At 39.7% G+C, this 27,599-nt stretch overlaps 2 protein-coding genes across 4 annotated transcripts; both read right to left on the bottom strand.

Moving 5' to 3' along the window:
- Positions 1-1,865: 1,865 nt before the first annotated feature.
- LOC143028374 (uncharacterized) lies at positions 1,866-14,758 on the bottom strand. 3 transcript variants are annotated; one of them, XM_076190358.1, is made up of 2 exons: positions 14,412-14,758; positions 1,866-4,979 (listed from the first exon to the last, which is right to left on the bottom strand). In XM_076190358.1, exon 2 carries the CDS (start codon positions 4,951-4,953, stop codon positions 3,823-3,825), a length of 1,131 nt encoding a protein of 376 aa, XP_076046473.1. In that variant the 5' UTR covers positions 4,954-4,979; positions 14,412-14,758; the 3' UTR covers positions 1,866-3,822. The 3 variants fall into 3 exon arrangements, 1 of the variants encoding a protein (XP_076046473.1); XR_012966727.1 differs by lacking the exon at positions 1,866-4,979 and adding an exon at positions 4,995-7,532; XR_012966726.1 differs by lacking the exon at positions 1,866-4,979 and adding an exon at positions 11,824-14,052.
- A 1,911-nt stretch (positions 14,759-16,669) lies between these two features.
- On the bottom strand, positions 16,670-23,032 carry LOC143028065 (uncharacterized). Its single transcript, XM_076189706.1, has 3 exons — positions 23,021-23,032; positions 18,057-18,830; positions 16,670-16,711 (listed from the first exon to the last, which is right to left on the bottom strand). Exons 1-3 carry the CDS (start codon positions 23,030-23,032, stop codon positions 16,670-16,672), a joined length of 828 nt encoding a protein of 275 aa, XP_076045821.1.
- Between the last annotated feature and the right edge of the window lie 4,567 nt (positions 23,033-27,599).

Genomic DNA, 27,599 nt, shown 5'->3' with positions numbered 1-27,599 from the left:
GGGTGAGGCCAAAGGATGTAAAATGCACGTCACAGTGGACAAGAGGGATCGTAACGGAGGTGAATTCACGGAACAACGTCTCTGTCAGGGGAGTGCCGAGGCATATCTTAGATCTTCGTCGTGTGGTGAATGACGGAGAAGATGAAGAAGAGAGTCACGACGTGGCGGCGAATGAGGGGGCGGTGCTACGGAGAGCCCACCGTGACACGCGTCCTCCGAGGTGGCTACAGGACTATGAAGAAGGAGATGAAGAAGACGAGGAATAAGTTGATCTCGAGATCAAGGGTGTGGTGTGAATGTAGTGAATGTGGCACGGACGGGGACGCGCAGCTGGCACTCTCACCCCGGGGGGGGGGGGAGCAAATTTGGTGACCACCAGAGGCGGGAATGCCCTCTTGTAGGTGTGGGTATAAGAATGTAACAAGGGCCCCGGGTGTGTGCATGTGTGCGTGAGTGGAACAAGGCCGGGAGGCGCCGAGAGGGGGATTGTATTAGAAGTTAGATGGTAGGAGAATTAGCCTAGGGACCGTGTGGTGTGTATCCGAGGATTAAGGACTGCCGCACACGCAACCACCGGACGGGATTTCTATAGAAAACAAGTAAACGACCTTTCCCAACAGAAGACAGGTACGGTACAAGGATACAGGTACGAACCAATTCGGATATCCAAACAAGACTCAACTGACGAAGAACAAGTCGAGAGCGCGGAATCTTCAGAGGATGAACTCCCGGAACGAGCAGGAAATAAGGATTGGTGACTTCGTCGGAATGCATTACATAAATGCACACCACCAACTACACCAGACACATGTTTTCGTTGGTTTGTCATCAGACGTGCGGATGAAGGTTTGAAGGCATGAAGTAGTAGGCCAAATACCTAGTAGATGTTGATGGGCCTGGCCCTATCTACCAGACCCCAACATGCCAAACAGGGCTGGTACTGATTTTTTGTTGGAAAAACATCCAGAAGACTACCATGACCACGTCCATAGGGCATGGATATTTCACCTGTTCATACAGGATGTTAGCATGTTAGACAATTTAATAAAAAATTCTTCTGCTTGTTCATATGCCTATGACATGAATTCCATAGGCCTAACCATGCTAACCTTGTTCTGAGTGTTCATCCTTTGTGTCTCTCAGAATGCAAGCTTCCCTTAGGATATTTCTTCCTCATTTCATACTATTTAGACATAAAGCTACCTCTTCCTTTGTAACTTCTGGTATACTACTAATATCAGCAGATGAATGTACTCAACCATAGTTTTGAAGAGTAAAGATCTTGAAAAAAAATATTACCCTTATCATTCTGTCTCTCCATTTCTATCTTTCAAAGAAATTGTTTGCTGCCTCTAAAGCTAGTCTGTGTGTGTCCCCTTTAATACTTTTACTTAACTGTATAGCTTCCTCTACATGATCCATGATTCCCTTTATTTTCTCTGATCTCTGTCTTTTGTCAATAATCTTGTTCAGTTTTCCATCCAGTCCCTCTTGTATATTAAAAATATGCACAGTCCCTTTTGTTCATTTTCTTAATTTCTATGCCGTTTACTTTGATAGTGCTAAAAAAAAAACAAAAAAAACAGCTAGGAGCCCAGGTAGGCCAGCATTCACACAATTTGATTTTTCAGGCACTATTTCTTGTCTTTTCACAATCTTAGAAAAAAATTGTCTTTTATTGAATAGATACTAAAATAATTTGGAAGTTTGAACAGTACTATATTGCTATAATAGAATCTGGTAATGCTGAACAAACCAAAGAAATTCCCAAGATTATTTTTGTGTATTGTGAAAATATATATCAAATATGAAATAGTACTTATAAGTAGTAAGATATGAAGAAATATGTGGAAACATAATACAGTTATAATGTGATAAACATTTTACTGAAAAGGGGATACAATTGATAAAGTATAATTTAAACCATAAACAAGAAAAGTATATTCACTCAAGTCACAATTTACCATCAGTACATTTGGATTTCATACAAGTTGAATATCATTTAATGTTTTTCTACATTTTTTCATTAATGCGTAAAACATATTACTGTACTTACATTCATGGTACAAGTGATATACTGTACTTATTTTGTAGCTTTAAAAGATATTATGTTTATTTAATGCAGCCTCATTGTACTAAGCAAACCAAAGGAGAAACTTTGATTTCCATATGAATAAACAAATTCTATACAAGTTGTCAGGAGTTAATCGTATTCTTTATATCTTTACAATAGCCTAATTTATATTTTTTCATTATATACTGTCAGTTGTATAACAAATACTAATTTTGTTTTATAATACATTGTTGGAATACAGTCTGCTAATTCTAAACAAATACAAACAGTACTCAGATCATGAACCTGGCGGTGCCTTGAGTGATATTGTGACATGAGTGTGTGGCATTTAGGTTCTGGCATAAAATTTTGTTTCTATCATTTACGTGTGCTCCCTCACAATATTACATATATTATCAGAATGGTCAGTTTACAAAACACTTCTCTCATCTGCTCCCTCAAACAATAATCACATTACACCAAATATTGGGCAACCCACCCATCCAAAGTTATAAAAAGTGAAGTAACAAAACTATAGTAAATATCTTAAAAACACTTGACACAGGGCACCAACATGAACAGCCAAAGAAAACTATATACATACTCATATATGAACTCACCTTGACTAACTAGACCAATATGTGAGATATAATGTTTGACAGTGATTTCATATTGATCACATGGATAGAAGTGCTGGTAAGCCACTGACCACAATACTAATAATTATCTTTAGGATACTCTTACATGAGAATGATGAAGAGAAAAAGTCACACTGAGAAGGCTTCCCTACCTAGTATGGTTTTAATGCAGGAGATCTTGTCACCTGTGAAAGCTCCCTATCTTACACTGACAAGAAAATGTCTTTCAAGTATGGGTCATAACATGGTTCCTGAGATGAATCTTTCATGAGAAAGCAGCAGCACAGTACAATAAAGTCACCCCCCTAGTAAGGCTTCTCTCCTGTATGAATCATCGTCACATGGATTTGGAGAGAACAGTTTTCTGAAAAATCTGCATCAATTACCACATTGAAAAGGTTTCTTTCCAGTGTTGATCATCACATGCCTTTTAAGACTACTCTTTTGTGAAAAAGCTGTACTGCAGTTACCACACTGAAAAGGCTTCTCTCCTGCGTGGTTTATCACATGAACTTTAAGATAACAGTTTTGTATGAAAGCTGCATCACACTAACCACACTTGAAAGGCTTCTCTACTGTGTGGGTCATCATGTGAGCTTTAAGATTTCTGTTTTGTTCAAGAGCTGCATTACATAGGCAACACTGGAAAGGCTTCTCTCCTGTGTGGATCATGACATGGTTTTTGAGAGTAACTTTTCATGAGAAAGCTGCATCACATAGGCTGGACTGGAAAGGCTTCTCTCCTGTGTGAGTCATCATGTGGATTTTGAGACAATCCTTCGGTGAAAAATTCACATCACATAGACCACACTGGAAAAGCTTCTCCCCTGTGTGGGTCATCACATGGCTTTTGAGAGTACCCTTCTTTGTGAGAAAGCTGCATCACATAGGTCACACTGGAAAGGCTTTTCTCCAAAGTGGGTCATCATATGATCTTTAAGATGACAGTTTCATACAAAAGCTGCATCACATAGGCCAAACTGGAAAGGCATCTCTCTCCAGTGTGGGTCATCACATGACTTTTGTGAACACCCTTTTTTGAGAAGACTGCATCACATATGCCACATTGAAAAGGCTTCTTCCCTGTGTGGATCACCATATGTTTTTTGAGAGTACCATTTTGTGAGAAACCTACATCACACAGGCCACACTGTGGGTCATCACATGGCTTTTGAGCTTATTCTTTTGTGAGAAAACTGCATCACATTGTTCACATGGGAAAGGCTTCTCTCCTGTGTGGATCATCACATGGCTTTTGAGCTTATTCTTTTGTGAGAAAACTGCATCACATTGCTCACATGGGAAAGGCTTCTCTCCTGTGTGGATCATCGCATGGGTTTTGAGATTACTCTTTCGAGAGAAAGCTACATCACATATGTCACACTGAAAAGGCTTCTCTCCTGTGTGGGTCATTACATGGCTTTTGAGATTACTCTTTTGTGAGAAAGCTGCATCACATATGTCACACTGGAAAGGCTTCTCTCCTGTGTGGGTCATCACATGGCTTTTGAGAGTACACTTTTGTGTGAAATCTGCATCACATATGTCACAATGGAAAGGCTTCTCTCCTGTGTGGGTCATCACATGTTTTTTGAGATCTCCCTTTTGTGAGAAAGCTGCATCACATAGTTCACACTGGAAAGGCTTCTCTCCTTTGTGGGCCATCATATGGATTTTTAACTTTCCCTTATGAGAGAAAGCTGCATCACATAGGCCGCACTGGAAAGGCTTCTCTCCTGTGTGGGTCATCACATGGCTTTTGAGATCTCTCTTATCTCTGAAAGCTGCATCACACAGGTCACACTGGAAAGGCTTCTCTCCTGTGTGGGTCATCATATGCCTCTTGAGACTACACTTATATGTGAAAAATGTATCACATATGTCACACTGGAAAGGCTTCTCTACTGTGTGGGTCATCACATGGCTTTTGAGCCTACTCTTTCGTGGGAAAGCTCTATTACACAGTTCACACTGGAAAGGCTTCTGTCCTGTGTGGATCATCACATGCCTTTTGAGATCTCTCTTATCTCTGAAAGCTGCATCACACAGGTCACACTGGAAAGGCTTCTCTCCTGTGTGGATCATCACATGCCTCTTGAGAGTACACTTTCTTCTGAAAACTGTATCACATAGTTCACACTGGAAAGGGTTCTCTCCTGTGTGGGTCATCTCATACCTTTTGTGTTTTCCCTTTTGTGAGAAAGCTGCATCACATGGATCACACTGGAAAGGATTCTCTATTGTGTCAGTCAACATGTACATTTAGAACCTGCTGTTTTGAATGAAACCTGGAATACAAAAATCACACTGTAAAACCTTTTTCAAGGGTTGGTTCTTAAAGTGTACTTGAGATTACACTTTGGTGAGAAACTTGCATCACAAATGTCATGCTGAAAAAGATTTTCATCTGTCTTGGACATCATATCTAATGAAATATTAGTCTTGTGTTGAGGTCTTTATATTACTTATGGCATAACCTATCTACTCAGAGCTTCATGGGTATTCATGTCCTCCAGCAAAGACTGCAAGACCAGATTAAGTAAAAGGCCTTTAGATGACATATGGTGGTTTCAAAACATGACTAGGATTCAAATTCTGTTCTAATGAAAAGAATTCCTTCTGTTTAATCCTATCCACAATGGCTCACTTATCACTTAGTTTTCTGAATTCCCTAATTATTTCTTATATATACAAGTATGGGATACCAAGGTAATAAACGATTCTGTCAATTTCAATTACATACACTCAACAGAAATACCAAATGAGTCTACTTATGTTCAATAACATGGTTACAGGCCAACAATGTCTGCTGCCAATCAACCTGAACACTCAAATGAAGGTTTTAAATGGAAATCTCCTTTTAATCATGGAACATTACAAAAGAAAGACTTAAAGGATGACTTATTCATGAGGTTTATAGAGATACTGGACATAGTTCAGAGACCGAGAGACATCCTCTCAGGGCTTTACCTCCTAACGAAGATGAGGGGTTCAACAATTTTGAAAATGGTCAGCTATACACTACAATGCAGGTTCCCATTATTGGTGCCTCAAGAAACAAAAGTATTCCACAAACAAAATCCTGAAAAACTACTCATGGTATCAATTCAACAAGAAATTTTACAGTAATTCAACATTTCCTTCTCTTTTGTCATGGTTTCAGGTTGTGTTGTACAATTCTGGAAGATCAGTCAAGCACAAGCACATAAGTTGGAATGAAGCTCTCATTCAATCATTAGGTAGATACTTTCTAGATTACTCTGTAGTAGAATGACAATTTTATTATCTCCTTAAATATTTCTTATGTGCCCATTAAGTTTTTCTATGATTTCCTCATTATCTTTCTCACCATGGTCTCATCTATGATGAAGATGGAAATTGGGACAGAGTGATGGGGTTAGGGATTCTCCACTCTAAATTTTTCTTCTGATAAATGTCAAGGCATAGAAAGGTCTGGGACAAGGACACCAATCAAATCACTAGTAACTGGGTCAATAACTATGTGTGGATGTGGTACAGAGTGTAACAGTGGAGATTGATTGTATGTTTGTGAAAAGGTGAATGCATTTGTACTATGTTGAAAGGAAAGAGTGGTTTTCATTTTAGGAGTGGGGTGGGTAGGGCATCAGAAGTGATAAGGAAGTGAGGGAGAGGAGTAGCACTGTTGATAAGTGATGAGATAGATAAACTGAAAAGAATTAAACATCTTTGTAAGTCCAGCTTATAATCTGTACAATTGGCTTTCATGTTAATCATCAGGTACTAATATTTTCTTATACATGTATATATATGTGTGTGTGTGTGTGTGTGTTTGTGTATTACTTATCATGTACTGATATTTTCTTATACATACATTTACATGTGTGTGTGTGTGTATTTACCTAGTTGTATTACAGGTATTATATGGGAAGGGAGCTATGCTCATGGTGGCCCGTCTTTGTATCTTTCAGCAACAAGTTTTTTCTTAAAATCTTGAATAGTGTTTGCACATGCTGTTTCTTTGCCTAATTTATTCCAGGTATGTAGCACTCTGTGTAGGAAGCTATATATATATTTTTTTCAGATCTCTTCTATAATTATCTTTTCTGAGTTTCTTTTCATGTCCTCTTGTTTTTCCATTGTCCCATTTCAATAAATCATTCTTATCTAAGATTTCCATTCCTTTCATAATTCTATAGATATTTAGTAGGTCTCCTCTTTCCCTTCTCTGTTCCAGAGTTAGTAATTCTAATTTGGACAGTCTTTGTTCATATGTCATTTTGGAAAGAGTTGGTGCCAGTTTTGATGTTGCTCTTTCTTTCTAATTTTGTTTTATTCTTTTTGGTACTGGGTGTCCATAGTGTTGCTGCATACTTGAATTTTGATCTTATTACATACATACATATACCAAGGCTTTTTCCCCTTACAAGGGAGGTAGCCAAAAAGAAAAAGGCATAAAATCATACCCACCCATTCCATCCCTAAGTACGATTGCTCTTACTAGTGTAGTTAATTTTCTTTTTTTTATCATTTCCTCATCCAAATAGACAAATGCCACTTTTATTGACTTCAATAAATTGTAGGTTTCTCCAACTATTTTATTAATATGTTTGTCCGGTGTCATGTCTTTGCTGATCATCACTCCAAGGCCTTTTTCTGAGTTTACTTTTTTGACCTCTTCTTCACCAATTTTATAGTCTGTCGATATTCCATTTTTACTTTTCCAAATTCCATTATACTACATTTCTTGATATTGAATTTCACTTCCCACTTTTGACTCCATTTCCAGATCTTGTCCAAGTCTCATTTTAATAGGTTGCAATCCTCCTCCATTCTTACTTTCTTTAGTATTTTTGTGTTGTCTGCAAAGAAATAACACGAGGATGATAGCATTTTGGAAGTGAGTATTAATGGAAAAAGGCTTGAGGATGTGCATAGCTTTATATACTTGGGGTCACATGTGGCAGGGAAGGGAGGAGTGATGGTGGAGGTACACTGTAGATTGAGAGAAACAAGTATTTGCTTTGGGAGATTAAAAAATGCAATGAGAAATAAACATTTGGGAGATTGTATGAAGGGGTGATTGTGCCAACATCATTGTATGGGGCAGAAACATTGAACATAAGAGAGAAGGAGTTTAAATATATTTGAGAAGAAATGTCTGAGAAGTATGATAAGGGTTACAAGGTTGGACAGAGTGAAAAATGAGGGGGTATGGAGGATAGCGGGGTTGGAAAAGAGTTGGGAGATAAGGTTGAAAGATTATTGGGATATTTTGGACACATGGACTGAGTGAAGAAGCATTAGTAAAAGAGGTGTGGAAGGCATAGTTGGATAGAGTTAACATGAGGGGGCAACTGAGGATGAGATGGATGGATAGGGTAAAAGGGGTCTTGAGCAGGAAGGGGATCTTTGTTGAGGAAGGAAGGGAGCAGGCAGATGGCAAAAGTGAGTGGAGAATGGCTGTGTATGGATGATACTGCAATGCATGGAAGAGAGTTGGGGGGTTAGGGAGTGGTTTTGGGTGAATGTTATTTTGACATTGCTCCCTGTCTTCAAAGTTTCTGTATGAGAGGAGAGATGGGGGGATCAATGATTGAATAAAGGGGCCTTCCTGTGGATATGTTGTGTCTTGCTGTGTTGCTTCTGACCCAAGGCAATAGGTGAGAAGCAGGGATGGCCTGTCATCCAGGAGGAGCCAACATAAGAGGTAGGGAAGGAAGGATGTTGAATGGAAGTGAAATGGGTGGGAGTGGAATTATGACTTTTGACTTTGGCTACCTCCCTTATAAGGGAGGAAAAGCCCTTGGTATATGTATGTATATTCTTATTATCTTCAAATGTGTTTTATGAAATAGATACCACAATTTTCAATTTTTCAACTTTGAATATTACTATATTTCAATTTGGTAATACGAAACAATTGAAATACCCAAAATTATGTTCTATGTATTGCAAAATATATCTGTAAAATGTAAAATACAAAACATTATGTATTTATGGTGAGCTAAGTGGTCTGGGATGGCCATTATATCCCCCCAAAATGTTAGGTTTGGTGAAGTTATATTGGTGTTATATTTTGATTATGGTTTCAAAATATAACACCAGTTGGGAATAGGGTTGATGAAAGAGTATTAGGATGGTTTGGACACATGGAAAGAATGAGTGAAGAAAGACTAGTAAAAGAGGTATGGAAGGCAGATGTGGAGGGAGTGAACATGAGGGGATGTCCTAGGATGAGGTGGATGGATGGGGGTGAAGGGGGCTTTGGGGAAGAGGGAAATGTCTGTTGAGGAAGGACGGGAGAGGACAGAAGACAGGGGTGAATGGAGAATGGTTGTATATGGATGATGCTGTGATGCATGAGGTGGAATGGGGGGTGAGGTAGTATGTGTGAGCAAAATTTGACGCAGCCCAAAGAGATTTCTACACGTCTTCTCCTTTTGTGCATGGGGGGATGGAGAGGGGGGTCACTGATTTAATGAAGCGGCCTTGCTGTGGATGTGCTGTGTCTGGCAACACTGCTTCTGACCCAGGGCAGTGGACGAGGTGCAGGGATGACCCGTCATGTAGTAGGTGCTAAGATAAGAGGGAGGGTGGAGGGGTGTGGAGTGTATTCAGGGATGGAATGGGTGGGAATGATTTTATGCCTTTTCCTTTTTGGCTACCTCCCTTGTAAGGGGGAAAAAGCCTTGGTATATGTATGTATGGTTTCAATTTCATAACAGGTCAGTAATAACAATCCATTATTCAACTTCATTCAACCTGTATTCACCATGTGTGTAGTATAAGTTGTAACTGAAGTAGATTGCATTTGAAAGCGATACTAATGATTGTATTGTATTTCTGTCAATATCCAGCATTTATATTTTTGGGGACAATATCCAATGAGAGGGATACTACAGGGATAGTAAAGGAGACATTGTACCAATATGTTTGTTTCCGCTTAGACATCCAGCAATTATTTTTTTCAGGACAATATTGTATTTATTGTATTAAAGAGACAGCATTACAGAGATGGTAAAGGGGAGATTTTAGGTGGGAAGGCAACATAAAGGACAGATAGAAGCTGAAAGCAATTTGCATTCTTGAATAGTCTCTGACCATGGGAGAATGCTGATTGTTCAAGGTTGTCTCTTTGTAGTTGGGTAAACTACCAACATGTGGTACTGAAGGGTACTGATAGGAGTAAATTATGTTGGCATATGACCCATTTCCAGAGATTTTACTGTTTGAGGATGATGTACCTGGAGCCAAGACCTCTTCAACATATTGACATTAACATTCAGTTGAAGCATAGGTTGGAGTGTCGAAGACTAAAAAAATGGAAACATGACCAAAAGAAGATGTAAAGTTTTCCTCTCTGTCATGGCCACTTCTGCTAACTAGCCCCATTCATTGGATGAAAGCCACACCCAATATTGTATGGTTAATGAAGCAGCATCCTAACTTATAAAACTTCAAGCGCAAGGTGACATAAATATTTACCTAGTTGTATTTTCCTAATTATATTGTACAGGAAGTGGAGCTATGCTCGTAGTGACCCGTCTTTGTATTTTGGAAGATCTAATTTGTTCTTAAATTCTTGTATGGTGTTTGCACACACTATTGATATGAGGAAAGGGTTACTCTGAACCATGACATTAAAAATGAGAGGTTAGGTGTGGTAGCCCCCAGCCCATCCCGTCAAAAATACGCTTTATAAAACTCATACTGATATTACTATTAATTTGTGATATTTATGGAGTTCAACACACTCAGAATGATAGGAACTATATAATATAGATAAGAATTGAACCTGTGAGACTGGCAAACAATGGTAAATGTCTAGTTGTGCACAACTACACGACATAGCAATAGGAAATTAATTATTAATTTTGTAAATCATATCAACATATTATGCAGTTTTCTTGGCGGAAATGAAAAAAAAAGCTAAAACATATTTCATAAGCAACAAAATCATGCTGGACGAATGGTATGCCATGCTTGTTTTGATAGATGCCGATGTCGAAGAAATGAAAGGATGATAAATTCATCTATTCTAACCTAACCTGTATTTGGTAAATCGGTACCTGTAATCTAAAGGTCATGATGATCGACGTCGCGATGGATGTTGGCAGCCTGTTCAATCACTCTTTCTGAATGTGAGGTATAAAGTTTTCTCATAGCTTGAAGGAATGCATGGATTTCCGCTTCATAGCATTCCTTCATGAGGTACTGGCAGAAGTACTAAGGGATAAACACTTGACAAACAACAAGATGGTGTCCCGATCCTATGCTGGTGACTTCATTAGTTTATTTGCTTGTAGCCAGGTATTTCTTTTTTCATTTCCACCAAGAAAATTGCATAGTACTTTCATGGATCATAATTTACAAAATTGATATTTAATTTTCTAATGCTATATTGTGTAGTTGTGCACAACTGGATTAAAACCCAAACTTTATATTCAAAATTTTTAATAGAAATAGGCCAGTATGAATAAATGTAGGCCCTGCAGATAACAAAATTTCATTCTTTCCCTGCTCCCAGCACTACCAACACTTTTACAAGAATTTATAGGTTAGGTACAGTTGTACTAGTCTCCATTACCACACCCACTAAACACTAAAAAATTCAAATTACTACTGATGATACTACTAATTAGCAGTATTTTTATGGGGTGCAAAGTACTCATGATAGGAGCTATCCAATGATATAGATAGGAACTGCACTTGTGAAACTGGCATTCTTTCCTTATGCCCCCATTCAGTGTGAACAGCTCAACTTTCAACACCCTCACCTGCTGCATGCAGTTCTGCATGAAGCAGTGTGGACCTGGTTTAAGCCTCTCAGGCTGTCTAATTGACAATGAATGAATAAACAATATTCTGTTTCAGTGCTTGGTGGACTAACTTGCTTTGGGCTTGAGAGGGCACAATTGGATGTGAGTGGTCATCAGTAGGCTCAGATTCACTTACAAAGTGTTTCCTGTATATGTATGTGTCTTTTTTTTCATATGTTCAGTGATAAAATCCTCCCTTCAACATACTCAATCCCATCACTGATATTTTCAATGTACAAATGTGATTTGGGAAAATGGATTCAAATAAAACCCTTTATATGTGGTCTATCCTCATAATGTGAGTCACTATTACATAATCAATATCAGCAGATGGCATTTTGAAAAGTTAGATCCAGTCAGATCCTGTCAAATTAGCCAATAAATGTGGATATTTTTCACAGGAAAATGAGTAATGTAGCAAGGTAAGGTGTATACATTTATTTGTCCACAAAAGATTCTTCCACACAATAACATGTGACATCATAACAAAGTTTGTTTCAATTCTAAGGACCTATGCACCTTTCATTTTCAAATTTAATAATCTATGCTTGCTTTTTCCTAGTGCATATCAATTCAAGATAAACTAACTGAAGTGCCTTTTCTTAAAACTATTAAGACAGGTGTTTATTCTTGAGTTGTTAATATCTCAGGTGCTGCTTATTTATTATCATTATTATTTGCAACTTACTTATAACCTATAATAGATTAAACTAACCAAACCTCATCTAACTCATTAGTGAGCTTATACAGCCATATAGCTGGACAATATAAATAGATTATCCTTTAAATCTTTGTCGTATGATGTTAAGGAAAATTTCAATTTATGAAAATATTTTAAGATGTTAAGGAAAATTTCAATTAAAAATATTTTTCTTGTACTTTAAAGGCTACCTTCTGCATCATTAACAGAGCATAGGTGCTTTATACTATGTTTCAACCAGGTGAAAAATCTTAAATTGAAAACCCTGGTGCTTATTCTACAGAATGAATTTAGGTGCCTCAATTTAAAATGACCCCCAAAAGCATACATTTTCATATTTTCTTGTCAGACAAGGCAACATACAAAGCTCCCCATCCCACCACTTAAAAGAATAAAAATCTCCCCGAGATTGTAGGGGAAGGTTGGGGGTGGCACTGGGTAGGAAAAAAAAAGGCATCACAATGTTCAGTGATACATCTTCATTTTCTCAATTAACTGTTTTGACATAATAATGGGGCTCTCCTCTAGAACATATTTGTTGTATAAGAATTAATTTTGTGTTGCATAAGTTGCAAGAAAAATTTGGGTTTTCGGTATTTCTTTAAAAGTGCACACCTACATGATAGAGCATTAGAAATCGAATATTGATTTTGTAAATGTAATATATATTTTTCTTGGTGGAAATCAATAACAGAAAACATTTCTAAAATCTATGCACAAACGAATGAAGTTACATCAACTCCTTTAGATACCTTTAGGGGGAGGTTGGGGGTGGCACTGGTTAGGAAAAAAAAAGGGATCAGAATGTTCAGAGTGATACATCTTCATTTTCTCAATTAACTGTTTTGACATAATAATGGGGATCTTCTCTAGAGCATATTTGTTGCATAAGGATTGATTTTGTGTTGCACAAGTTGCAAGAAAAATTTGAATTTTTGGTATTTCTTTAAAAGTGCACACCTACATGATAGATCATTAGAAATTAAATATTGATTTTGTAAATTATAATACATCAATGTAATATATATTTTTCTTGGTGGAAATCAATAACAGAAAACATTGCTAAAATCTATGCACAAACGACTGAAGTCGCATCAGCTCCTTTAGATACCATCTTTGCTTTTATAAATTCAGAGGCCAAAGATGACAATGACAACCTTAATGACCTCTACAATTACAAATACCGCATTATCAAATGGAGGTTAGGTTAGGTAGGTAGGGTAGGTTAGCTTAGCATAGACAAATTTGTACTTTAATTTCTTCAACCTCCACAACTACCACAACAAAGATGGTGTCTCAAGCAGTCAAAGTGGCCATGTTTGTGTTTATCTATCAGTAACTATTTCTATTATTGATTTCTGCCAAGAATAATGTATATTACATTGATGTACTATTATTGACTAAATTATTACTTAATTTTCTATTTCTATATTGCATAGGTGTGCACTTTTTAAAATCTACCATGTTTCCAGACAGGAGCTCCTGGATTTGTGCCTATAAGGTACATTGAAATTGTACTGAATTCAGGTCAACTCAGCTAGGTACATGAGTCTGCAGGGGGTGCACCATTGTGAAGGAATGTGCAGTTTGAACTATGATAGTGTTTGTCAACTCATATGTGGGTGACTCAAAACATCTTCCTGTTCTAGAAGTTTAAATTCAGTTCTTAAAGACTTAAAGAATTTTCACCAATTCAAATGTAAATTTGGATAGTTGCAGTGGTAATTTAGTGTACAGAGTGCAAATCTAAAGTTAAGACACCTATATATTCACTTTGCAATGTGATATTTGTGTTGTTGTATTTTTTCCTGGAAATGAGCAACTTCAAGTTTGTTGTTAGTGATGTGGGTGCATTTTCTGCTGAAAAATACATTTTGGATCATCAGGTTTTGCTGCTAGAATACTTTTTTGATATTTATCTTTTCTTATTCCACTGACTCTGACCCATGAATTCAAAATTTCATTAAAATTGGACCAGTGGTTGTGTGTACTTCTTTGCCAAAATCTTTACAAATTACCACCCCTTATTTTCACTTCTTGTTATAAGTCAGTCAAGCTAAAAATTCAGAATTGCAGAAAATTTAAAAATGTTGTATCTCCCTTATTTTTCAAGCTATTTCAAAAATTAAAAAGCATTTAGTTAATAAGGAAAAGGTCTTTTATATGCAACAAGAATTAAAGGGCTAAACCAAACTTGGAATTTTAGTGCTGGTAGCTACCTTGGCTGCATAATGTTGCAAGTGGGAGAAGGCCAAGGTGGGCTGGTCACTGTGCCAGGATGGAGCCAACAAGATGATCAAAAATGGTGATGGAGGGAAGTATAAGGGGTAGACGCCCCCTGGGAAGACCTAGGTACCTGTGGAGCAATGGAGTGGCGAATGATGTGGCCTGCATTAACCCTGACCAACAAAATTGAAAGGAAACAGCAGTCCATGGGCCGAGTTGGCGATGGATCAAGCTGCCCCGCAAACTATCAGACAACCCAAGTTTCATATTAGAACTTAATGAATGCTTAATTGTTAAGATTTATAGTGCAGCAAATTCTCAGGCAAAGGCGATACTACACGACGACGATGACGTCGCGAAAAAAAACTACCGGTACACTAATTTCGCTTCGGAATAATTGTGTAAGCACCAAAACAACGTATACTACGCCAAAACTTACTTTTAATGGCAAAAATAAAAAAGTATTCATACATATACAAATACTAAACTAAAATCATTACGAGATAGAATTCAGCATTTACAAGTACAACTTTCAAACTTTCTCACCAAAATATGTGTGCCACATAACCTTGCTGATTATTCCCAACTTCACCCACTGTTTACAAACATCACCTTGCGACAAACAAATGAGCTACAAGAAGCGGAATTTAGAAAGATCATTAATAGAATATGGACAAAAACTATAAGAACATGGGAATGAAGGAGATTGCAAGAGACAGTAAGGCCTATGCTAGGTAGTTCCACGTCCATTACCACTCGTCATCCCTATCCATATATGTGTCTAACCGTTTCTTAAAATAACCAATAAATTCAGCGCTTATCACATGGTAACAAAGTCTATTCCATTCGTTGACCACCTTATTGTTAAACAATATTTTGCCTATTTCCTTCTTAAATCTAAACTTGTCCTATTTAAATACATTACTGCGAGTCCACCTTTACCTCAAACCACTCACTCTCTCCATTTTTTATTCTAACACAAGTTCTACTACTTTCATAAAAACTCTTGACTGCTCCTAACATCTTTCCTCCTATCCCATATATCTGCAATACCTCCCACAGTACCTTCCTACCTACCCTGTCATAAGCTTTTTCCAAATCCATAAAACCCCAAAAAACATCCTTACCTCTTCCTAAAACTTTCTCACGTGTCTGTCTTAGCACAAAAATCTTATCCACTCAACAACTACCTGTTATTTGAGTCTTGTTTGGATATCCGAATTTGGTTCGTACATGTATTCTTGTACCACACCCACATTGGAGCACGATGTAGGTATCCAAATCCGATAAATCTCCTTCACTCGATGTAAAATCACCATCGTGTTCCTCGCTGCGCTCTGGCAATACTGACGTCATCAGTTGCCCTAGCGGTGGAAAATGTCACTACGACATTGAAAAGTTTGTTTGCTACCAGGCATTTTTTAGATCATGCTAATTGGATAAAATCGAGACTATAAAATGCTAGAAATGTGCATTTTAGAGTTCTAATTTCTTCTAAGTTATATTTACATGCATGAAAAAAATAAAGAAATCTTAAGCCTTCATAGTTGACCTTTAAGCACTCTCGGAAAAAAATTGACTGGACCCGGGGATTTTATTGATTTTAAGTCTATCAATCTCTTTGACTACTTCTACCTTGCTGATGCTGATGTTAGTCTACTTCCTTCGTCCCCACTGTAAATCAGATCGCAGTCATACGTACCATATCTAACCTCTCCTTTGTAAACACCGAGAGAAAATAATTGTTAAACGTCTCATTCATTTTTCCTTCGATTTTATCGTGACACCTTGGTCGTTTTTGATCGGGCCTATCTTTCCCTATTTTTTGTTCTGTGGAGATGAAAGAAGCTCTTTGGGTTGGATCTCGTTTGTCTGGCAACTTTAATAGTTACGTTTCACCGTGCGCGTTTTCTTTTTAAACAGTCTTGCCATATTATATTTTGATTAAGATGTGTTTCCACATTATTTATTCTTGCGCAAAGTGCATTTTTTATTCCGATCTCAGTTTTCAGCCTGTCCGTCATCCATTTGGTAGTATTCCAATTTTTTCGTGTTGCTTTGAGGGATTTTTTTTTTCATTTATATTTAAACTGTTAGGTTACTATGAATTTAAATGTCCTCAATTATCTCAGATTAAGCTTGAAAGTGAAAATGTCACCATTCGACGAAAACGATTATTTGGAAGACAAGTTCCGCCCCCCTCCACTTTTTTTTAATGAAATATATATATCAATATAAAAAGAAAAAATCCTTAAAGATGTTGGAAACGAATAACAGCAAAGTCACTGAATTTCTACATTAATCAATTAGAAAACAGATTAACAAGTAGCCAATAGTTGGGCAGCTTGTATCATTATATTGAAAATCCATGTGAACAAGTTGTATAGACACGGTAAAGGAAACATGGACTGGAGGTGAAGCTTTTATTCCTGAGGTTTCGTCTAACGACTTTCTCAAAGGAATGAGCATACTAGATACATACAGAGTTTATAAACACGCCATATGGCTCAAGGGGGTGTGCGAGCGTATAGCGCTGTGTTCTGATTGGCCCGCTGAGACAGCCAATCACGAAGCGCTATATTCGCTGAAGATTTGGCCCAGGTGAAGCTCCCAGCCTTATTGTTGATATTCGGACGAGTGGTGATGTACGCAGCTTCTATAGATTTTCTGGTCTTTTTATCCATACCTTCGTGTAGAATCTCGGCTCGGTTCCATTGTGGGAGGTGCCCAGATTCGTCAACATGCATCACCATTGCGTTGGTGAGTCTATGGTGACGGAGGTCGGCCTTATGCTCCCTGATTCTAGTGTCAAGGCCCCTCTTAGTCTCTCCATAGTATGCTTTATCGCATGATGTGCATGGGATCTTATATACGACGCTGTCTTTTCTCCCCCTCATCTTAGTCCCGCTTTTTATTATGTCACCAATCTTCGTTCCCGATGTTACGGCTGCTTTTACTTCCGTGCTCCTGAGCATTCTAATAATGTCTCCTACCTTCTCAGAGTTAGGAAGCGCCATGTATGATGTTTTTGTGGTGGCGTTGCCTTCTCTTAACCTGCTTGTGTGGATTATTTCTTCCGCTCTTCGTCTTAGGCTCAGGACTAAGCCCTTGGGGTAGCCAAGCTTCAAGAAGGCCGCGATGATGTATTCGATTTCCTCCTCCAGGAATTCTTCGCTGCATATCCTGTAAGCACGCAGGAAGAAGCCCATGACTACCCCCTTTTTCGTCCTCTCATTGTGTGCCGACAGGTAGTGTATGAAGTCGTCACGGTTCGTAGGCTTTCTGTAAACCCTGAATAGGAGGCCCTCAGTAGTCTTTATTAACAGGGTATCCAGAAACGGAAGTTTTCCCTCTTCTTCCTCTTCTATAGTGAATTGGATCTGCAGATTCACTCTATTTAATTGACTCCTGACGTCATCCAGGTCTGTCCTGTTCGGAGCGATTATAAGAACATCGTCCACGTACCTGAGCCATATTGCCCTCCTTCCTATGATATGAGAGTAGTGGTCCTTCTCTTGGACCTCCATGAAGAGGCAAGCAGCCACGGCACTCAGAGGTGACCCCATTGCAAGGCCACTGTGTTGAAGAAACTTCTCTCCCTCGAAGGTGAATGAACCAAAGTTTACGCACATGGATACCAGCTTCATGAAGTCTCCCCTGGGTAGCGGCAACTCCTCCTTGTCCATGTTGATGACCACTCTCCACACTGCCTCCAGAGCGCCATCTGTGGGAACTTGTGTGAATAAGGATTTCTCATCATAGGTGGCCATTTTCTTGTACCTCATGCTTGTCCCCTTTAATCTGCGTGGCAGGTCCTCTGAATTTCTTAGATGAGATCCACTTATGGATCCCATGGCTTTAGATAGGGGCTTGGCCAAAACCTTCGCTAGTCGGTGGGGGGCACTGCCAATCCCTGATGTGATAGGCCTCATGGGGACCCCTGGTTTGTGGGTCTTGGGAAGACCCCTCATTGTTGGCGGGCGAGGGTCCTCCTCGATTAGGTGTTTTAGTCTGCGTCCCTTCTCTGAGCCTCCCAAAATCTTTCTCACCTTACCGTTAAAAATCATAGCTTCCTCCTTGGCGTGACCTGGATGTTTCTTCGTGTACGTGTCTTCATCTTCCAACAATTGCTCCATCTTCCTCACGTAATCTGCTTTGTCCATGATCACGACGCCGCCCCCTTTGTCTGCTTGTGAGATGAAAATGCTGTTGTCCTTACCGAGTTCCTTCAGCGCTGAGATGTATCTGTGCGGGAGGGATCTCGGAATACTGGCAGAGAGGGCTATGCAGCATGCCGTGACCCCTTGTTTGAATCCCTTCTCGGCCTCGGTGTCCGACCAAATACTGTTTTTTAAGGTGTAGTCCGTAAATCTCTTGTTATCATTCCCTGTGTCAAACTTGAGACCCAGGCCCTTGACGGACACGGAAACCGAGGCTTTGTCCCTGGGTCTCAAATATATATATATATATATATATATATATATATATATATATATGTATATATATATATATATATATATATATATATATATATATATGTACCCGACTGGGGTATTGGCTGCGTGTTATTGTGGCAAAGTAGCATGCAGTTGATATTTTAGGGTCTATATGGGGCATCCCTACGGACCATAGCCACACATCATTTTGTCTATGATAGAGGAAAACTCTGTTCATAGAGAAATGATGACACTTTTACACTATGACTGTCCCTCCGTTATGCTGTCCCCCCAACACCTTGTTGCTGTCCTGTACCATTTCTCTGAGTATTCTTTTTCTGTGATGGGGGAATTCCCTGTGGTGGGGGAAAAGAATACTGCCACCAAGTATTCCCACTTGGATCGTAAGAGGTGAGAAGAAAGGGACGGAGATTTGGACTAGGCATCCTTCTCCTTGTAGCCCCACAGGGGACATTCCTAAAGAAAAAGAGAAGGCATAAGAGGGTCTGGAAGTTCTCGGACCAGCACCCTAAGGTTTGGGTCTTTTAATGTGTGTGGATGTGGTATAGATGAGAGTAAAAGGGAAGAGATAGGTAGTATGTTTGTGAGAAGAAAGATGGATGTGTTGGCTTTGAGTGAAACTAAGTTGAAAGGGAAGGGTGAGTGTAAGTTTGGGAGTGTAAGTGGGAGGTTATCAGGAGTGAAGAGAGGGCGAGGGAGGGAAGGGGTGGCTATTCTAGCAAGTGAAGAGATAGGGTAACGGGTAGTGGAGTGGAAGGTTTTCTCAAGGATAATGTGGATGAAGGTGAAACTGGGAAAGGAGATGTGGGTCTTTGTAAGTGCATATGGGCCTGGCAGTGAGGAGAGTGCAAAAGAAAGGGAGGCCTTTTGGATATATTTAAATGAGTGCATAGAGGATTTAGGAAGAAATGTCAATGTAATAGTACTGGGAGACCTTAGTGTTAGGGTAGGAAATGGTCCAATCGATGGAGTGGTTGGGAAAGAAAGAATCGTAGTGGAGAGTTGATGGTGGAAATGTGTCTAGAAAGAGAGTTGATGACAGCAAATACAGTGTTTCGGAAGAAAGTCAAGCATAAGTACACATGGGAGAGGGTGGTGGAGGGAAGGGTGGTAGATAGAGCGCTAATGGATAATGTAGTGGTAAATAGGATTATGATAGGAAGAGTTAAGGATGTACATGTGCTAAGGGGAGAGGGTGGGGGAATATCAGATAATTTTTTGGTGGAAGGTAAGTTGAGAGTGGATGATAGATGGAGAAAGAGGAAAGGGACAATAAGTAGGGAGGTTCTTAGAGTGAACTCTTTGAATGAAAAGTAAAAGGAGAAGGAGTACGGAAAGAAGCTGAAGGAGGAGTGGGAGGGAGTGAAGGATAGAGTAGCGCTGGGTGTGGAGGAGGAATGGGGATGGTTCAAGGAGGGAGTCACAAAGTGTGCAAGGATGGTGTGTGGAACAAGAAGGACAGGAAGAAATAGAAGGAAGGGTAGTGAATGGTGGTATGAGGAAACAAAGAAGGTTGTAGAAGAGAAGAAGCGAGTTTTCACAGATTGATTACAAAATAGGACGAGGGAGTCATATGAGAGGTACAAAGAAAAGAAAAGAGAAGTAAAGCAAAAGGTAAAGGAGGCAAAGAGGAGAGCAGATGTGAAATGGGGTAAGAGTATGACAGAAATTTTTGAAAGTAATAAAAAGATGTTTTGGAAAGAAATTAAGAGAGGAAGAGAAGGCGAATCAAGTAGAGAAGAAAAGGTCAAAGGTGCAGATGGAGAAATGATAATGGAAGAGAAGGCAGTAAGGGGAAGATGGGCAGAATATTTTAGGGAGTTGCTAAATGTGAAGGAGGATAGGGAAGGAAAGATAGCTGCAGTGGGAAATGCGAAGAAAATGAGAGTGATGAGTGAGGAGAATGGAGGAGAAATAAGGAAGGATGAGGTGAAGGCAGTTGTTAAGATGATGAAAGCAGGTAAGGCACCTGGTCTGGATGGATACCATGCAGAATGTCTGAAAAAGGGAGGTACAGTGATGGTGGACTGGTTGGTGAGGTTATTTAATGTTTGCTGGAGAGAGGGTAGAGTGCCGGAGGACTGGAGGAGTGCCTGTATAGTTCTTCTTTACAAGGGAAAAGGGGACAAGTGTGAGTGTAGTAGTTTCAGAGGGATTGGCTTGTTAAGTGTAGTTGGGAAGGCTTATGGGAGGATCTTGATTGAGAGGATTAGGAGAGGAACAGAAGTAATTGGTGAGGAACAGTGTGGATTTAGGACAGATAGAGGTTGTGTAGATCAGATCTTTGTGGTAAGAAAGATATGTGAGAAAGCTTTAGGAAAGGGGAAGGATGTTTTTTGGGCTTTTATGGATCTGGAAAAGGCTTATGATAGGGTAGACAGAAAGGCACTGTGGGAGGTTATGCAGATATACGGGATAGGAGGAAAGCTTCTGGGAGCTGTCAAAAGTTTTTATGAGAGTAGTAGAGCTTGTGTCAGGATTGGAAATGGAGAGAGTGAGTGGTTCGAGGTAAAGGTGGGACTTCGTCAAGGATGCGTTATGTCGCCCTGGCTGTTCAATCTTTACATGGATGGGGTGGTGCGAGAGGTATATGCAAGGGTAGTGGGAAAGGGATTGGAGATGGTTAAAGAAAACAGAAAAGTGGGAGGTGAGCCAGCTGTTGTTTGCGGACGACACTGCGCTTGTGGCAGGATCAGAGGAGGGATTGAGGAAGTTGGTGACAGAGTTTGGGAGAGTATGTGATAGAAGAAAGCTAAAGATAAATGTGGGTAAAAGTAAGATGATGAGATGTACAAGGGGTGAAAATGGCAGTAGACTGGAAGTGAGCATTAAGGGAGAGCGACTGGAGGAAGTGGATAGTTTTAGATACTTGGGTGCAAATGTGGCAGGAAAAGGTGGAGTGAAGGTGGAGGTAGAATGTAGATTGAGAGAAGCGAGTAAATACCTTGGTGGATAAAAGAATGTAATGAGGAATAGACATTTGGGAATGGATGCTAAGAGGAGACTGTATGAAGGAGTGATTGTGCCAACAGCACTGTATGGGGCAGAAACATGGAACATAAGAGAAGAAGAGAGGAGTTTGAATGTGTTTGAGATGAGGTGTCTGAGAAGTATGATGGGGGTTACTAGGCTAGATAGAGTGAGAAATGAGGAGGTGAGGAGAACAGGGGTGGAAAAGGAGCTGGGAGATAGGGTTGATGAAAGAATATTAGGATGGTTTGGACACATGGAAAGAATGTGTGAAGAAAGACTAGTAAAAGAGGTATGGAAGGCAGGTGTGGAGGGAGTGAACATGAGGGGACGTCCTAGGATGAGGTGGATGGATGGGGTGAAGGGGGTTTTGAGGAAGAGGGGAATGTCTGTTGAGGAAGGACGGGAGAGGACAGAAGACAGGGGTGAATGGAGAATGGTTGCATATGGATGATGTGATTGCATGAGGTGGCATGGGGCGGGGGGGTGGGGGTGAGGTAGTATGTGTGAGCAAAATTTGACACAGCCCGAAGGGATTTCTCCCCGTCCTCTCCTTTTATGCAATGGGGGGGGGGGGGAAGAGGGGGGTCGCCGATTTAATGAAGCGGCCTTGCTGTTAATGTGCTGTGTCTTGCGACACTGCTTCTAACCCAGGGCAGTGGACAAGGTGCAGGGATGAACCGTCATCCAGGAGGTGCTCAGATAAGAGGGAGGGTGGAGGGGTGTTGAGTGTATTCCGGGATGGTATGGGTGGAAATGATTTTATGCCTTTCCCTTTTTGGCTACCTCCCTTGTAAGGGGGAAAAAAGCCTTGGTATATGTATGTGTGTATGTATATATATATTATATATACATATATATATATATATATATATATATATATATATATATATATATATATGTATATATATATTGAAATAGCAAGAGACTTGGCTGCTGCTCCCAAGTTTTAATGAACTGAAACACCAATAGACATGAAAATACGTTACAGAGTGTAACTTACACAATATAATATACGTGAAGGTAGAAAATGCCACAGTTTATACAATATTTCTTACATATCATTTACTGAACATACAGAACTCATTATATGAGTAGACACAACATAATATATTAGACATATTATATGATATCCATACAATGATTGAAAGAGTAGGGGAAATGGATTAACTTACAAAGGGAGTCATGACTGTTAGTCCAACCGGTCCCAAACTGTGACGACGTAGCCAAACGGTTTCGTCAACTGTTTACAGAGTATGACACACAGCCAAACAAACGATTCAGAGTATGACAAAATATAACACACACACACTCCTACTCTCTTCCCCCTTTCCTCAGTTCTCAGACATTTAATCTCAAACACATTTCAACTTTTCCTCCCTGCCTCTCTTAAATTCCAAGTCCCTACCCCATACAACACTGTCGGCACAATCACCCCTACATACAATCTCCTCTTTGCATCCATTACCAGTTGCCTATTTCTCATAACACTTATCTTTCCCCCAAGACATTTAATTGCTTCTCAATATATAATTTACCTACACTACTACTACTCCCTTACCTGCTGCATGTAACCTCAAATACCTGTAAAAAACTGGTAGAAAGGATGGCAGAGAGAGGGGTAGAAGACGGGTTGTTACATTTTATAGGTAGGTTGCTGCTTGAGTCTATTTTCCGTCTGGTGTAGATAATAAAGATTGTAAATAACAGCCCGGGAGCTTGAAGGCATATTTGCATTTTTGCTGATATGACATTCATTCATAATCTGAGAATTATGCAGAGACTCGAGATTATTCTAAGTACACAATATTACCGTAGACTTGCAACAAAGAATCTGATTGGTGAAAGGGTGTAGGAGAAAATTCAAGTGGTTAATGAATCTAACATTACGCCCTATGGGGAGGATCTTAATTATAAAGTTAAAGATCATTGGACTAAGGAAATCACTACGTCACTGCAAAGCTCACGTAGGATTTGTATACTTGCTCTCGGGGGATTCCTTGGAAGAACATCGGAGAGCAATGTGCACTATTTGACTTAACAGAAGAAAGGTGTAGGAGAACGCGGCGGTTTCAATTTCCTAGACAGAAAATAACAACTAAAGACGTGAGTCGTCATATCCATAAATGAAAACCACAAGGGCGGCGACAGTTGTGGCAGCAGTGAGATAATGCATAGTGGCAGCAGCGAGTGAAAGAACGCACACAAATAAAACCTCTTCGAAGGAAAGCACTCAACGCACGCAAATAAAACGTCTTCGAAGAGAAGCACTCAACACACTCAAATAAAACGTCACCAAAGAGAAGCACTCAACACACGCAAATTAAAGAGGACTACACAAGTACATGTGAAGAAAATTGGTGTAGCCAAACAATTATCAAATGCATTGTCCTCGAAGAAAAAAAAAAAAAAAAAGTCTTCTACAAAGAAAACGCAAGCAACAACTCATGATATCCAAGCAACATACGGAACAACGTAGATCTGTTTTGCCAATCTGTTTTGTGGACACAAGTGCCACAACCAAAATTCTCCTCCCTACCACAGATAACACAACAGAAACCCAATCCATTCGTATCTGCACAGGCAACAATTCAACACTAACAATAGTTAACATGTACATTCCCCCCCAATCATCCCCCACAGTTCCAAACACCTTCAGACCTCAACTCAGCCAACTAACCTCAATCCCCAACCTGATCATGGGTGGTGACTTCAACGCCAAGTCGTCTGCCTGGTTTGTCGACAACCCTGACACAGACAGAGGGCTTGATATACAGACTCAATTCGACTCATTGACTATCATGAACAACACGCATAATCATACACATATCCCATACCAAGCCCTCTACACTCCCTCCTCTCCTGATATCACCTTTTGCTCCCCCTGCCTAACCCCAACAACATCATGGAGAGTGGTCGGAGCCCTTGGCTCTGACCACCTTCCAATTATCATCACCACCAAAACAAGATGCACCCCAGCTGGCCACAGGCACACTTACACCAATTACAAGAGAGCTAACTGGGAAGCCTTTACTGAAGAGACAGAACAACATTTTGAAACACTTAACAGTACACCAATCACAAACATAAACAATGCTGTGCACGCTTTTAATACAATCATACAAAACGCAGACAAGAGATACATCCCTAGAGGCAACAGAAAATCACACAACCCCAACTTCACACCAGAAATCCAAGACCTCATCAGACAACGTGACACACTTAATACACGGCTTTAGGCCACTACACTCCACAAACACTCTTCTGACAAACCTCACACAAAGAATTTTTGATGGCATCAATTCAGATAGGCCCCACCACAGAACACTTCTTATAACATTGGACATTAGTAAAGCTTTTGATGCTATCCCCCACCACAACCTAACAAATAAAATATATAACACAGACATGCACAATAACACCAAAAGATGGCTGGCCAATTATCTGGCAGGCAGGAATGCTCATGTGTCATATAATGGCCAATCATCGCACATCAGAAACATTAAGAATGGAGTACCACAGGGCTCAGTTCTATCCCCCACATTATTTAATCTATACATGCATGACTTACCCACGCCAGACACCTCAGAAATACAAATCTCTTCCTACGCAGACGACATAACAATCACATGCACACATCGTAACACAGACAAAGCTGCAGAAATAATCCAGCCTTACCTTGACACACTCAACACATGGTTCATCACAAACAGACTCAAAATAGCTCCAACCAAATCTACAGCAACACTTCTCACCAACTGGACAAAAGAACACAAATACGTACCTCATCTCTACATCAACAACACTCTAATACCACACACAAACACACCGAAAATTCTTGGTGTAACATACGATACATCCATGTCTTTCAAACAACACCTCACAAACATAAAAAACAAATGCACACCTAGACTTAACGCACTTAAGTCAATCACAGGAACAACATTTGGACAAAACAAAGAAACTAATATAACAATATACAAACAATGCATACGCTCAGTGATGAATTATGCGAGTCCTGCATGGGCTCCTAATCTCAGTGAGACACACCACAACACCCTTCAAATCATACAAAACAAAGCCCTAAAAACAATTACAGGCTGCACAAATACATCACCTACAGACCATTTACACCATGAAACAAAAGTCCTCAAAGTCAAGGACCACCTCGACATGAGAGGCACACAAACACTTGCTGCAGCCACCACAAACACATCACACCCGCTACACTACATAGCAGAACACCCACACACACCAAGAAACATTAAAACTACACCCAAAGACCTTTATTACGCACAGATACTCTCTTCTCTTCCTCCACAACCACCAAATACCAGCCTCCGGAAACATATTCATAATCATATCACTCACCGCTCCATTAACACACTGAAAGACAACACACTGCTGCATGCCAGACCCCCTGATATCCACCCTTCTGAATCCTCTCTCCCACGAAAGGACAGAGTCCACTTGGCCAGACTGCGATGCGGTCACCACCCAGCACTTCTAAGCTACCAGAAGAGGCTGGACGACCGTGTTGTGAACAGCTGCCCAGGATGTAACACTTCACCCCATACCATACAACACATAATGGAAGACTGCATTATACACAATCATACACGCAAACAACACAACATACACTCTATAAAGGATTTGTGGGAAAACCCAGTTTCGGCTGTGGCCTTCCTTGGGGAGACGGGACTGCTCGGACAGACAGTCTAGGGAACGACAACAACAACAACAACAACGTAGTGCATGCAAACCCCGCGTTGGTATGAAGATGAGCTAATGAAGGAGAAGGCCGAATACAAGGATGATGTTTTGCTGAGGTGTGCACCTATACGTATTGAGGGACGACTACAAGTTGAAGAAGAGTCGATTCAAATCGACATTGTCAACAGAGAAGGTAGAAAGTCACATGTATTATACTCGTAATTATATGTAGTTAGGATGGTCATGGAAGTTCTCAGTCATGAGATTATTACCTCGCAGTGAAATGTCCAAAAGTTTTCGGGGGAAGAAAATACATTAGGGGTAAATAGATTCATTAACATAATTGATACAGTAATAGTGACAAAAACATACTAGATGAGAAAAAAATAGAAACTTTAAAACAAAAAATAGATCATGAGAAGGACAGGGTTGAGCTTATAATAAATTTCCAGCAAATGGAAAATAACAAATATGAGGGAAAAATTAATTAAACACTCAAAGTGTGATCAGGATTCTATCAGGTCTTTGGTTACAATGATAAAGAGAACAAAAACATATTAAACAAACAGGGAATATCTAGCAAAAATATACAGATGGTGTATGGATTCAGATTGGATAGAAAGTATATCTAGCGACAAGCTAAATTTTCTCAGGGTACTAAGTTAATAGTATCTGCACTATTGGTATACAGCAGTGACGAGATGACTACAGAAAAGCTATACTGGGATCTTAAAGAAACAATGGACTTAGATGAGATAGATTATCTTTTACAAGGTTATCAAGAAAGTAAAACAATTAGTCCATATCAGTACCATTAGGAATGCAACAACAGAAATAAACTAGGAAATCTAGGAGCTATTACAAAATGAGATATGAAGACGGGACACCATGAGCATAGCTCCCCTTCCCATAAAATACAACTAGATATATACAAGCTACTTATAACAAGGCTACACGACCCCCCTGTCAAGGCTTCTTGACCCCCCAGGGGGTCACGACCCACCAGTTGGGCATCCCTGATTTAGACAAAGCTATCTTTTC

This window comes from Oratosquilla oratoria, chromosome 9, assembly GCF_046742065.1.
Source record: "Oratosquilla oratoria isolate Oo_2021 chromosome 9, ASM4674206v1, whole genome shotgun sequence".
In the NCBI taxonomy this organism is placed as follows: Eukaryota; Metazoa; Arthropoda; class Malacostraca; order Stomatopoda; family Squillidae; genus Oratosquilla; species Oratosquilla oratoria.
Note: the sequence above shows the minus strand (reverse complement) of the source record. Positions and strands in the feature narration are given on the sequence as shown.

What these genes read in the sequence shown, in the direction of transcription:
- LOC143028374 (XM_076190358.1), bottom strand. Translation starts at nt 4,953, where the DNA reads ATGTACATGTTGACTGACACAATAGAGAATCCTTTCCAGTGTGATCCA.
- LOC143028065 (XM_076189706.1), bottom strand. An exon ending in GGGGAGACTTCATGAAGCTG is followed by an intron (nt 16,712 to 18,056) that starts GTATCCATGTGC and finishes TGATTAATGTAG; the next exon opens with AAATTCAGTGACTTTGCTGT.